The sequence below is a fragment of the Centruroides sculpturatus genome, unplaced genomic scaffold (assembly GCF_000671375.1).
Source record: "Centruroides sculpturatus isolate CEXI.00-Female unplaced genomic scaffold, Cexi_2.0 scaffold334, whole genome shotgun sequence".
In the NCBI taxonomy this organism is placed as follows: Eukaryota; Metazoa; Arthropoda; class Arachnida; order Scorpiones; family Buthidae; genus Centruroides; species Centruroides sculpturatus.
The window spans coordinates 334,525-347,608 of NW_019384688.1; the positions used below are offsets into that span (position 1 = coordinate 334,525).

General features: G+C 34.1%; 1 protein-coding gene across 1 annotated transcript in view; it reads left to right on the forward strand.

Moving 5' to 3' along the window:
- LOC111627105 (protein FAM172A-like) overlaps positions 1–13,084 on the forward strand; it is a 45,038-nt gene that overhangs the window by 12,355 nt on the left and 19,599 nt on the right. Inside the window, exon 4 of the mRNA XM_023370662.1 lies at positions 7,066–7,166. Coding sequence (XP_023226430.1) covers positions 7,066–7,166 — 101 coding nt within the window. The remainder of the gene's footprint in view (positions 1–7,065; positions 7,167–13,084) is intronic.

Here is a 13,084-nt window from a genome sequence, read left to right on the forward strand (position 1 = left end):
ACAAACTTACATACATACAAACATTACCTCTTTATAATATTAGTATAGATTACAGGAAATCATCATTAATTCAAACTTGGAGAGTACAAAATTCCATTAGTTCATAACTGTACTATTTGTCTTTGCTGGAGATATAGAGATTTACATGTTAAGGAATGTGGTTAGTTCGAAATCGGCTAATTTGAAATTCAAAGTGAAAAATCTGTCTGAACTGTCATATGCACTTACATCGAAGATCCTCTATGCTATAGAAGAACAATAGACCAAGAACAACTCTAATCTGGTCATTATGGCTTTGCTTTTACATTAACAAATTTTCGGGTGTCATATTACTCATGGACTAGCTATTTTTCTCTTATCTCATAAAATACAGTTGGGTTTTGGGCTATGAGTAGCAGATTGAAATATCTGTAGGGCTCTAGGCTACTACATTTGGGTGACTTACTACTTTTTGGATCTCTGTAAAAATAATTTTGGTTATATTTCGAGGAATTCTGCTTTACTTTTTATAAAACCTATCTGGCAACCTGTGAGGATCTCATTGGACACGTGCTGTTTACCTGCAGTTTACTTATGTTGTTATTATTAAGTATTAATTAATGAAAATAGCATTCCGTATAAGTAGCCATATTCCGTTTATTTAATAAATTACATCAGTTACATGGCATTTGGCATATTGTACAGAAATATGTAAATCTCAGGTAATTTGAAATGGTGATAATTTCGTCCCTTGAATTTTGAATTAACAAGGATTTCCTATAATGACAAACTTAAAATGTACAAGATGTGTAATAATGTTATGATCTATAAGTGTGAATAAAATTATAATATAATATAATATACAAGGGTCATTCTAAAAAAAAAAGAACGTTTTTTTATCTGACAAGCCGTGCAGTTCTCCCACCACCCCCCACTGCCGCATCATGGACCTTCCCATTTTATCATGCCAGTCTGATGTTAACAGCGAACCACAACAACCGTTTACTGTTTACAGTGTGACTTTGAAATGTGTGACAAAATTAAAGATCCTGCCAAGTGTGAGGTTCATAGTGTAATATGCTTTTTGAATGCAAAAATAGTCTGCCCTATTGAAATCTATGGACAGATAATCGAGGTTTATGGTAATATAATAAATGAAGCTCCAGTTTGAAACAAACGGCAAAGGATTGTTGTCCAGAGGCATTGTGCTTCTTCAGGATAACGAACGTCTGCATGCTGCTGTGTTGAAGAACTTGCTTCAGCAGTTTAAGTAGGAAGTTTTTGAACATCCTCCTTATAGCCTGGACTTTGCTCTGAGTGATTACCATCTTTTCCCAAAATTGAAGGATTTTTTGGACGTGAATCACTATGGAAGTGATAATGAACTGAAAGAGGCTGTTAATGATTGATTCAAGAACTTGGCGGTAACTGAGTGTGCAGAAGGCATAGAAAAGCAAATGATATGCTATGATAAATGTTTAAATTTGTATGGTGACTATGTAGAAAAATAGCTAAGGTATCATGTGTTATAAAATAAGTTTTGTTTCATTATCTTAAATAAAAATATCAAGAGAAACAAATGTTCTTTACTTTTAGAATGACCCTCGTACTTTGAGTAATTTATTCTCATTGACTCTTTCATTCAACCTTTTAGCATGCTTTATTCATGAATAAAAAGGTTTTAAATTTTTCCTATTGGACAGAAATTTTTTGTTTGTTAAATCAAGAGTTTACTGTATTCTTCACTTTTGTAATTTTCACTGTTTAATAAGTGAAAATTATAAAATTTCTGAAACATGATTAATTTAGAAGTAAAAGTTGTTAATTTTTTTTTTTTTTTACATAAATATCTTTACAATGATATTTTATACAGCAGATGATTGGTTACTAAACTAACAGTATTTGGCAATTCTCTACTTAAAACTGACTAATTATTAATATAACAAATCGTCACATGTTATTTTTTACTCTGGATTTTTTCTTTAGTTAATTGATTTTAATAATAATTTAAAATTAATTAATGTGTGTTTAATCATCTCATAAATATTGACTGTGATGATTATACAAGTAAAGAAGTATACTAATACACATTAGAAACTTTATGACTTACTAAGTAATTGCCTGTGATAAATAATTATACTTTCATGTATAACAATCTGAAAATTTTATCATAATCTTTAACAACTTATTTTGTATACAATTATAATACAACTTTTTAAAATATAAAGTTAAATTTTATTTAAAATGTGTTATTTCTAAGACATTTTAGACAAACTTTAACTAATTAAAACAATAATTTACTTTATTCTTAAAAAATATAATAAAATATAAATGAAATTTTATTTCTGACAGCCTTCTATACTGGGGATGTCCAACCCATGACCCACTTAATATTTTTACGCGGCCCACTACACCCTAAATTTATTAGGTATATTTTCATTTATTTTAGTAAAGTATGTCGTAAAAATTATTCTCGTTTCACTGGATACACTTTGACGTTGTAATGATGTAATTGGTGACATAATTTGTAACTTTCCAATCAAAAAAGTAGGTGGCATGGTCTGTCATTTTGATTGTTTTGGTTTCAAAGACTTTTGTAACAAAGTGATGTTGTTAGTGATCATGGGTGTAGCCAGGAAGGGGCATGGGTGAGCACGGCCCCCCAGTTAACCTGGTGCCCTCCCCAGAAAATTACAGCTGAAAAAGTGTTGAGCCGATTTGCAAAAAGAAATAAAAAGTTGAAGCTAATTTAACTGGGCATAGTGTACCGCAACCTGCAATTAATCTCTGAATGTTGGACTGAACTTCAAATAATTGCTTGAATGGATCTGCGATAATTCTCCACAACCTGACAATGTGAAGTTATAGGAAAGTTGAGAAATTCTGATCCTTAAAAAAAAAAAAGGTCAACGGCTTTCTGTGCCCAATGTTAAAAGTGTATCTGTAATCTCTACGTACAGTTCAGTCCCTACGGAGTGATGCCACAATAAGATCTCGCATCACCTGAAAATCTTGCTAGGGCCGCCTCTGGTTTGGGCAGTGAAAAAGTTCTCTTTCCAATTCGGCCCAGAGGAAAAAACTGTTGGCCACTCCTGGTCTATATCTAGATTAAAGATGGTGAACTATATTAAAGAATGGTAAAAAAAAATAATTGATTGGTTAATTTTTGTTTAAGGCATTGCTAGAGTTTGATATTAATGTTACGAGAACATATGATTAAAAGAAGTTTTGTATTTTGTGTGTGTTAAGTTATTGTTGATTCTTACGGAAATTTCATTTTAATGAACAATAATTTGAAATAATTCAATTTTGTGTCAGGTTGGCCTCTACTAGGCCCCCCATAACAAAACTTTGGCTACACCCATGTTAGTGATAAAGCATGGGTACCTTTCATCAGGCATATGAAAAAGACACATAATCCATTTTTTCAAGAGTGTCAGGCATTTTTAGTGACTTGAGGCTAGGCCTAATGTCTAAGTGGAAGGGGCTTTTTATTCTTTATTTCTTTCTAATTTGATGAAATTGTCAATTTATCTAGAAAACTGTTATGCATGTGGGATAGTACATGCTGTTGTGAAAAATATTTTCATGCATGAAAAACATCAAAACTGCTGAAAGAAATAAGTCCAGTGTTGGGTTTCTCATTTCCCAGTCTTTTGCTTGTCCCAGGATTCTGGGAAAAAAGTGAACTGTTTCTTGGGATCCTGAGAAATCGAATGATATAATTATTTTTCATTTTTAAGTAACTTAATACAACCTGCAACCTCCAAAATAATAATATTAATAATGCTGTGTAAAATATGTATAAAAAAATTACTTTTGAGTTACGTAGAAATTCAGTTTATGTTGATTTTCACAAATAGAAAAAGTTTATTAAAGTTTGTTGAAAACTGCTTACAACAAAAATGCCTTTGAATTAAATTGAAAATTTAAAGAAAAAAATGAACTTAGATCAAACTTTTAAGTTAGAAGGTAATTTTCGTTATTTAAATAAACCATAATACAAAATATTATTGTAAATTTTTATAATAAGATTTTAAAAAGCAAAGAAGGTTGATACTTCAATCACTTGATCTGGTTCTTATTTTAGTAATGAGAAGTCCTGCTACCGAGAATGCTCTTTTCAATTCAATTGATGTGGGTGGAATCATCTTTAATGCATTTAAGAGAAGACACATGTTATGTTTTTTCTTCCATATCCTGGGAGATTTCTAGTTCATTTGTGAAATGCATTACAGTATTTCTTTTGCCATCTAGTATTCTTGATTTGTCTACCTTGGCTGCTTTAATAGCAGCATTGAGCTTACAGCCCGATAATTTGGCAGTTCATTTGGCTTTAATAATCAGGTTTATGAAGAAAACCTTCATACTTGCATACTTTGTATTTACATACCAACAGAATGCCGAAAATCTATCGGGCTAGTTTAATGCTAATTATTAAATAAATTACGTAATCAATTTGGCACTAGAGGTAAGCGTTAGGTGCGATCTCTTATTAATATTGATAATTATAAATAAATTAATTAATTGAAATAATTTAGAACCGCTGGGAGAAAAAAAATCGGCCCAGAGCGGGACTCGAACCCACAACTCCTGCTTACCATGCAGATGCGTTGCCAGTTACGCTATCCAGACCTCCAGTCTGATCTCCTCTTCCAGCATATATAAGCTAACTATATAACCATCGACGGTTATTACAACGCCGGCTGGGGACACATTCAGTGCCCACGTCCTACATCTCATAAGGCTCTCAACCGGCCATCACAAGCCCCGGCAAGGCGTAATATGTATACAAACATCTCCAAACCCAATATACAATATAGTTACATACCAACAGAATGCCGAAAATCTATCGGGCTAGTTTAATGCTAATTATTAAATAAATTACGTAATCAATTTGGCACTAGAGGTAAGCGTTAGGTGCGATCTCTTATTAATATTGATAATTATAAATAAATTAATTAATTTAAATAATTTAGAACCGCTGGGAGAAAAATAAAAAAAAAACTAGCCCGATAGATTTTCAGCATTCTGTTGGTATGTAGCTATATTGTATATCGGGTTTGGAGATGTTTGTATACTTTGTATTTGTTTGTATCCTTGCCAAATTTGCACAACCTGGCATAATGCAGTTATTGAAGTTACTGGGCATGGTTAAAAATTAAGACAGCATAAGCACAATTATTCCAGATATTACAGGCTCTGACAAGTAAAAATTTTCAGAGCCCCTTAACAAATAGGCTACATATTGATTATTGACAATCTGTGACATGCCATACATAATAAGCAAACATTTAAAAACCTAATAAGCAGGCTTAAAATTAATAAATACAAATGTATTCTGACTGTTTAGGGTTGATTATACTTTCTACTTGCAAAATTTCCTCAACTTTAACACAAAATAAGAAAAAAGTGAATTTTTAAGAAATTTGCAGGATTTCCCAGGAGAGAAGAATTTTCTGGGATATTTTCTGGATTAAAAAACAGCCAGGATCCTATTGGAGAAACTCTAGTCTAGTGATTCCCATTTAACTAACATTCTTAGAATAAAGACTAGTACCATAAAAGCAGATATAATATTGTCAGTATTATAAAAGGAAGGCAATGTCAAAAATTGCATTGAATTTATTTTTATTTTGTGTGAGTATAATTTCTTTTTTACTGTCAATATTACAGTATTTTTTTAATTGTATATACTTATTATTAAAATTTGATACACATTTTGAACTTTTTAAAAGCATATATTTGTGATTGAAGGGTCGACACTGGATCGATGATGCCTATGTCAGGACTGACATCACTGTCTTTTTGGGTAGACACAGAAACCTCAATGGCCTTTTGTTATTTTTGTGAGCGGACATGTACATAAGTGGTCGGGTTTGGAAGGTTGGATATCTGAGAGACAACACACACTACAACTTAATTATAAAGAAATAATACCCATTTATTTATGTAAACTATTTACACATATAACAGAGAGTTCTGTTATAGTTTTTATATAGTGTCATATAATGGATAAGGCTGATATAGCGTAACATAATTGATTAGGCTTTATACTAGTAGATTCTGGATTAACGAGTTCCTAGCCAAGAGAGAGTGCTTACATTATTATGTGCAATGCTAAATACCTTGATAACTTGATTAATGGGTTGAGACTGTAGATCATTGAGGAAATTGAAGTTTGTTGTATCAGCTTCTTGGATCAAGAAGTTTGAATGCTCGGAGAATGGTGGCGATGGACAGGAATGGTGGTCGAAGGGATCGGCAATGGAGCATGGTTAAACTACATTCATGTGAAAAGGAGGTAGGTCGGCGAACTCTCAGGCCCCGACGACTCTCTTGTCCTCAATTCTACCCTTTTATTTCAGGGGTATTCCCTTCATTTCAATGCCCTCTTTAAGCCATGTTACTATTTTCAACCAAGGTTGAATGTTTGTAGTTAGTTCCTGTCAATGTATCAACTGGGAAAGAAAATGACTCTGGGGTAAAAGATGTGATCATCCTCTGGTAATTAATTGAAAATTTTTTCTTGGGATTTAAACCAATTTAACTTTTGAAAAATGAAAATTTTTTCCACAAAATTTTTGTCAAGTCCTGGCTCTCAAATCTTTATATAAAGTACCTTTGTGGCCTGCTGAATATACCTAAATTTATAATTTGGCCCATTTGGAAAAAAGGTTGGACAAACCTGTTCTATACTAATTTATTTTTAAAATATCAATATTTCTTCTTATTATTAACTAAAATATATAATAATTTAGAAAATTTAATTAAAATAATTTCAAGTATATTTTTTATTAAAATTTTAAAAAATTCTGTTTATTAAATATAAAAGAAATATTAAACAGTTTCAGTTTATATTTCCAAATAATTGCTTGATAATATTACAAATGAGAAAATTATATTAATTCAGCTTTTTATTATTTATATATTCCTGATATTATTTTAATAAAAAAAAAAAAGATTAGAGGTTTTAATTGTGTAAACTCATATAATCTATCAATGATATAAGCTAATTATGGTTTCTTAAAATAATATAACTTAATATTCAATATATGAGTAATAATAATTTTTTTTTTAATTTAGATGGCCAACTTCGACATAGTAAGACAAATGAACCATTCAAATTTGAAGTAAAAGAGGAAGATTATGATTATAATCAAAGACATTATGAAATATTAGGTGAAGTAAGTAAAGAAAAATACATAACATTTTTATTCCAGTTAATTGCAGGTTTATCTAAATATAAACATTGCAAGTTCTAAAAAATGATTCAATCAACAATTTAAACTGAATACTTAAGATTAAAGTTTATAAAGAAAAATATTGTACTTCTTTCAAATTCTTAACAGCTTCAGTTTTTGTTGTTATATATTTACATACCTATTCTGCTAAATATAGACTATAGACAAACAAAAGTTGTCATTTATTAGTTATATGGGCTAATCCCTGATAAGCAAGTTGCCAGATTGCCTCTTTTGATGCCAAATTTTGAGAATTTGGTTCTTTTGTGGGCTGGTTTTTCTTTGAAATGATTTTCATATTTTTTTTTGTGTGTGAATTTCAGAAAAACAGTATCTTTCTGAATAATCCCAGCTTAGAAAAAGTTTGCATTTTAAATGCCTAAGTTTTATTCTTTCCTTGCAATCTTATTTTCTGTATCTCTCTGCATTTTTAATGATACAGTTTTTAATAAATATCCTCTACTGAATTGTTTTTAGCTTCAGGAACTTTTATAATTTTTGTTTTCAGAGGCTACTGTTCATTATCTGTAGTTGACTCGTCTATTTTATATATCTCAACAAAAGTAATTATTTAGTTAAAGCCGTGATAAAATTCAGATATATGTGGAATGTGAAACGCGATCTGCTGACGAGGGACGAAGGGGCTGGGAGAGGGAGGACGACGAGAGCAGAGAGGGGACGTGACTTCAGAGGGAGAACACCGAGACGACGGTTGAAGAAGAAGACGCGCGAAAAGACGAAAGACGAGAAAGAAGTCCTACATTTGTTCTTTCTATAATACTCACAATATATTTTTATGTAATTTGTATTCCTTCAAACGTTCCTGTTATCCACATCTTTCTTGTTTCAATTAAAGTTTTTCAAAAGACAAAGAAAAGTCTCACAGAAGTGGGGGCTCGTCCGGGATAGGAATAGGCTTGGATGTGGGTTAGGCCTAACTCGAAGAGATTTGACGAACTGTGCTTTGGTTTTGTGAGTACGCTGGACATTTACGGACATTTGTGTTTTGTGAAAAGTTCGACGTTGGAGAGTCCGAATACATTGACATTCTGGAAGGACTTCGACTTACGTTTCGGCAAACCGTGAGTAGTTTTAAAATTCTACTTTTAAGATGGCGACGCTCGTAGAAATTATCGGTGAAACACTAAAGTCGGCCTCGACAAGCTCAATAAAATTGTTGCATCAACTTGTGTTCGAAGAGGTTGGGGATAGGAATAACAGGAAAAGATTGAGAACCTTTGGTGGGTTCAATTTTCCATCCAAAGAGGACGAAAATCTAAAAAAGAAAGTGCAATATATTAATGAGAACTTTCGATTAAACGACCTAGTTGTTTTGTGCAACTTATTAAATGTTAAATATGACGGTACGAAAGACGAAATCGTCGAAAGACTTGTTCTTTCTCTTTCTGATTTAAAATCATTACAATCAAATCTGATCTTGGCAGACGTTGATACCGAAGACGAAGATGTATTAGAAGTTCAAACTGTTGTTGATGATTCACCTAGCAATAATTGTCTGCATGTTTCGGATATGACTAAACTTTCCATTAACTTTCATGACGTGAAAAACGTAATCAAACCTTTCGATGGTAGTGAACACTGTTCTATCGATAAATGGCTGGATGCATTCGAAGACTTTGCTAAAATGATGACTTGGTCTGATTTACATAAATTTATATTTGCAAAACAATCCTTAACAGGGTTAGCGAAATTATTCGTTGAAAGTCAAAGCGGTATTAATTCCTGGGATAAATTGAAATCGGAATTAAAAGCGGAATTTGGGAGTAAATATAACTCAGCGCGATTGCACGGTATGTTGGCTAAACGCCAAATGCTCCCCAATGAATCTGTGCAAGAATATTTCTTTAAAATGCAAGAACTAGCTAGTCATGGAAAAATTGAACCTGACGGGTTGATCGAATATATTATTTATGGCATACGTGACATACCCAGCAACAAAGCGATGTTATACGGAGCAGATAATTTGACAGAATTTCGGGAAAAGTTGAGGGTGTATGAGAAAATCCGGTCTACGTATTCTCGTTCGTTTCAGTCTAAACCGAACCTACCTACAGAGCATCGAAAACCCCAGCCTTATCGAAATAAACATGACAGTAAAACCGTCAAATGTTTTAATTGTAATGAAATTGGTCATATTTCAAGTAATTGCTCGTATAAATCCGAAGGTATTAGATGTTTTAAGTGCAAAAAATTCGGCCATAAAGCTAACGCTTGTCCTCAAAAAGAAGTAAACAAAATGGAACTAAGTCATTTCTCTAGATGTAACAACAAAATTGAAACGGATGTTGAAATCCTAGGTGCAAAAACAAAAGGACTCATCGACACCGGGTCGGACGTAACGATGATACCAAGGCATTTTTATGATAAAGTAGGGACTCCGAAATTAAACTCAGATGGTGCATCTTTAATTGGATTAGATGGGAATAGTATTTCTCCGTTAGGTTTCTTCGAAAGTGAAATAAAGATTGACGAATACTCTCTTCCTGCAAATATTTACGTGGTAGAAGGTGATCTATGTAATTCTATAATAATAGGAATAGATGTTCTGAATAAACTGAACTTCTCTATAACAAACTACGGATTCAAAGTCATGGGGAAACGAAGTCAAAATACTATTCGTGTTAATTATACTCGAATTTTTGTTCCCGATGGAAAGTCTGCAGCTGAATCAACACTCGTTAGATCAGATGACGCCTTTGGAAAAGGGCAGACGTCCCTTTCGCATTCCACTGAGCGGGGAGAGGGGAACCGTTTTCAAAACATTAAATCACTTGGTGAGCGCCCACCCCGTGTGGCTAGTGACACAAACGATTTCGGCATAAATAAAAAAGAAAAGTTGACTTCCAAATCTGATACATTTTCGAAGCCTTGCAATGAAAGCAAAAAAATGCGACCAAGTGCAGATATGGGCAGATTAAACCGGTTTAACCATGTTTCGTTCACCGACGACAGGGAGTATGATTTAACTGATCCCTCAGAAGTTGAAAACGAAAAAACATGCTTTTTAGGTCAATTGGCAGATGCGACAGATTGTTGTCAGATAGATTTAAGTCACATTCTGGATAGAAAGCAACGACAGAATTTGATGGAATTAATTACAACCTATGAGCCGAATAAGGTTAGGGATACCGGATTGAAGATGCAAATTATTTTAACTGACGAAATTCCCATTAGTCATCGCCCACGTAGAATGTCATTCGAAGAACAAAAAATAGTAGAAGACCAAATCCAAGAATGGTTGGACGGTGGCATAATCAAACCTAGCTGTTCAGATTATGCTGCGCCAATAGTTTTATGCAAAAAGAAAAATGGCAAAATTAGACTGTGCGTGGACTTTAGAAAGCTGAATCGGAAAACGGTCAGAGATCACTTCCCCTTGCCTTTGATTGAGGATGTGATAGATCGTTTGGAACAATCAAAAGTGTTCACGTCGCTCGATTTAAAAAATGGATTTTTCCATGTTGACATTGATGAGAAATGTAGAAAGTATACCTCTTTCGTTACACACGAGGGTCAGTATGAATTTCTAAAGGTTCCTTTTGGCTTGTGTAATAGCCCAAGTGTTTTCCAACGTTATATTTACCATGTGTTTAGACCATTGTTACAAGATAAAACTGTAGTAATTTATATGGATGATATCCTAATACCGTCATCAAATGCACAGGAAGGTTTAGAAAAATTGAAGCGTGTACTAAAAGTAGCTTCAGAATATGGGTTGGAACTTAATTTCGAAAAATGTCAATTCTTAAAGAACGAAGTAGAATTTCTCGGCTATGTCATCAAAGACGGAACAATTAGACCTTCTCCGACTAAAACAGCAGCCGTTCAAAAGTTTCCACAACCCAAAACCGTAAAACATGTTCAAAGCTTTCTAGGACTCACGGGTTATTTTAGGAAATTCATTCCCCACTATTCGAAGATAGCGAAACCCTTAAGCGATTTGCTTAGAGATGGCGTAAAATTCAAATTCGGTGCAGAACAACTAGAAGCATTTCAAAAATTGAAGGACATACTATCACAAAGTCCAGTTCTCCATATTTTCAAGCGTGGTGCTCCATTAGAATTACATACGGATGCAAGTTGCCTCGGGTTCGGAGCAGTTTTGCTACAACAAGCTGACAACGGAAAGTATTACCCGATCAATTATATGAGTAGGAAAACATCGCCTCAGCAAGAAAAATATAACAGTTACGAGTTAGAAGTACTAGCTGTAATTGAGGGCTTGAAAAAATTTCGAAACTATTTGTTGGGTTCCAAATTTAAAATAATCACGGACTGTGCTGCGTTCCAACGAACACTCGGAAAGAAGGAGCTTACTCCAAAATTAGCGAGATGGTCTTTATTACTTGACGAATTTGACTATGAAGTTGTCCATAGGAAAGGCAACCAGATGAAGCATGTGGATGCACTAAGCCGCAATGCAGTTTTACTAATTACGCGTTCTTCCGACGAAATAACAACAAGAATTGTTTCTGCACAGGATACTGATGAGGATATAAAAGCTCTTAAGGATTCAGTGGGAAAAGGAGAGACAAATGATTATGTACTGAAAAATAACGTTTTATATAAATACGAAAACGGACTAGAACTGTACGTTGTACCCAAATCGATGCAAACTGACATAATCAAGCATATACATCGAAAAGGTCATTTTGCAGCGGCGAAGACGGAAGATCTTCTAAAACGCAATTTTTATATCCCAAACGCTAGAAGACACATAGAAAATGTCATATTGAATTGCGTCGACTGCATACTATATAATAGGAAAAGGGGGAAAGGTGAAGGCCTATTAAATCCCATACCAAAAGGGGACAGTCCTTTGAGCACATACCATGTAGATTTTCTCGGACCACTACCCTCAACGAACAAAAACTACCAGCACATATTCACGGTAGTAGATAGTTTTACTAAGTTCGTGTGGTTTTATCCCGTTAAGTCAACAACTACACGAGATGCTTTGGATAAGCTGAGGATCCAACAGGCGGTATTTGGAAACCCGTCTCGTATTGTCACGGATCGCGGAACTGCTTTTACTTCCAAAGAATTTAACGATTATTGCACCAACGAGATGATTGAGCACATTACGATTGCCACAGGTATTCCTAGAGGAAATGGACAGATAGAACGTATGCATAGCATCTTGATCCCCGTTTTGGCGAAACTCGCGCAAGAAGACGCTACGAAGTGGTACAAATATGTTTCGGACGTCCAAAGGATCATCAACAGTACGCCGACGCGTAGTACGAGATATACACCTTTTGAAATTTTGGTCGGTACCAAAATGAAAAATAAAGAAGACCTGAGAATAAAAGAGATTTTGGAAGAAGAATTTTTAAATTGTACGATGCAAGATAGAGACAAGATTCGAGAAGATGCCAAACAAAACATCTTGAAACTACAGGAGGAAAATCGTAAATCCTACAATAAGAAAAGAAAACCAGCTCCCAAATATCAGGTCAACGACCTTGTTGCCATTCAGAGAACTCAGTATGGGACAGGACTCAAATTAAGACCTAAGTTTTTTGGACCTTACAAGGTTACCTCCACGATGCCTAGAGACAGATATGCGGTTGAGAAAATTGGTCATCACGAAGGGCCCAATGTGACTGTTACTGCAGCCGACCATATGAAGCCATGGCCCATTGATCTTGACTGATATCAAGAACTTTTCTAAAACATTTCTAACCATATTTTTTCTTGTGTTGTGTTTTATGTTTGTTTTGTACAGGTGTTTTTAGTCGTTCGGTAATCTCTCCGAGGACGGAGTGATCTACATGATGGCCGAGCTGTGGAATGTGAAACGCGATCTGCTGACGAGGGACGAAGGGGCTGGGAGAGGG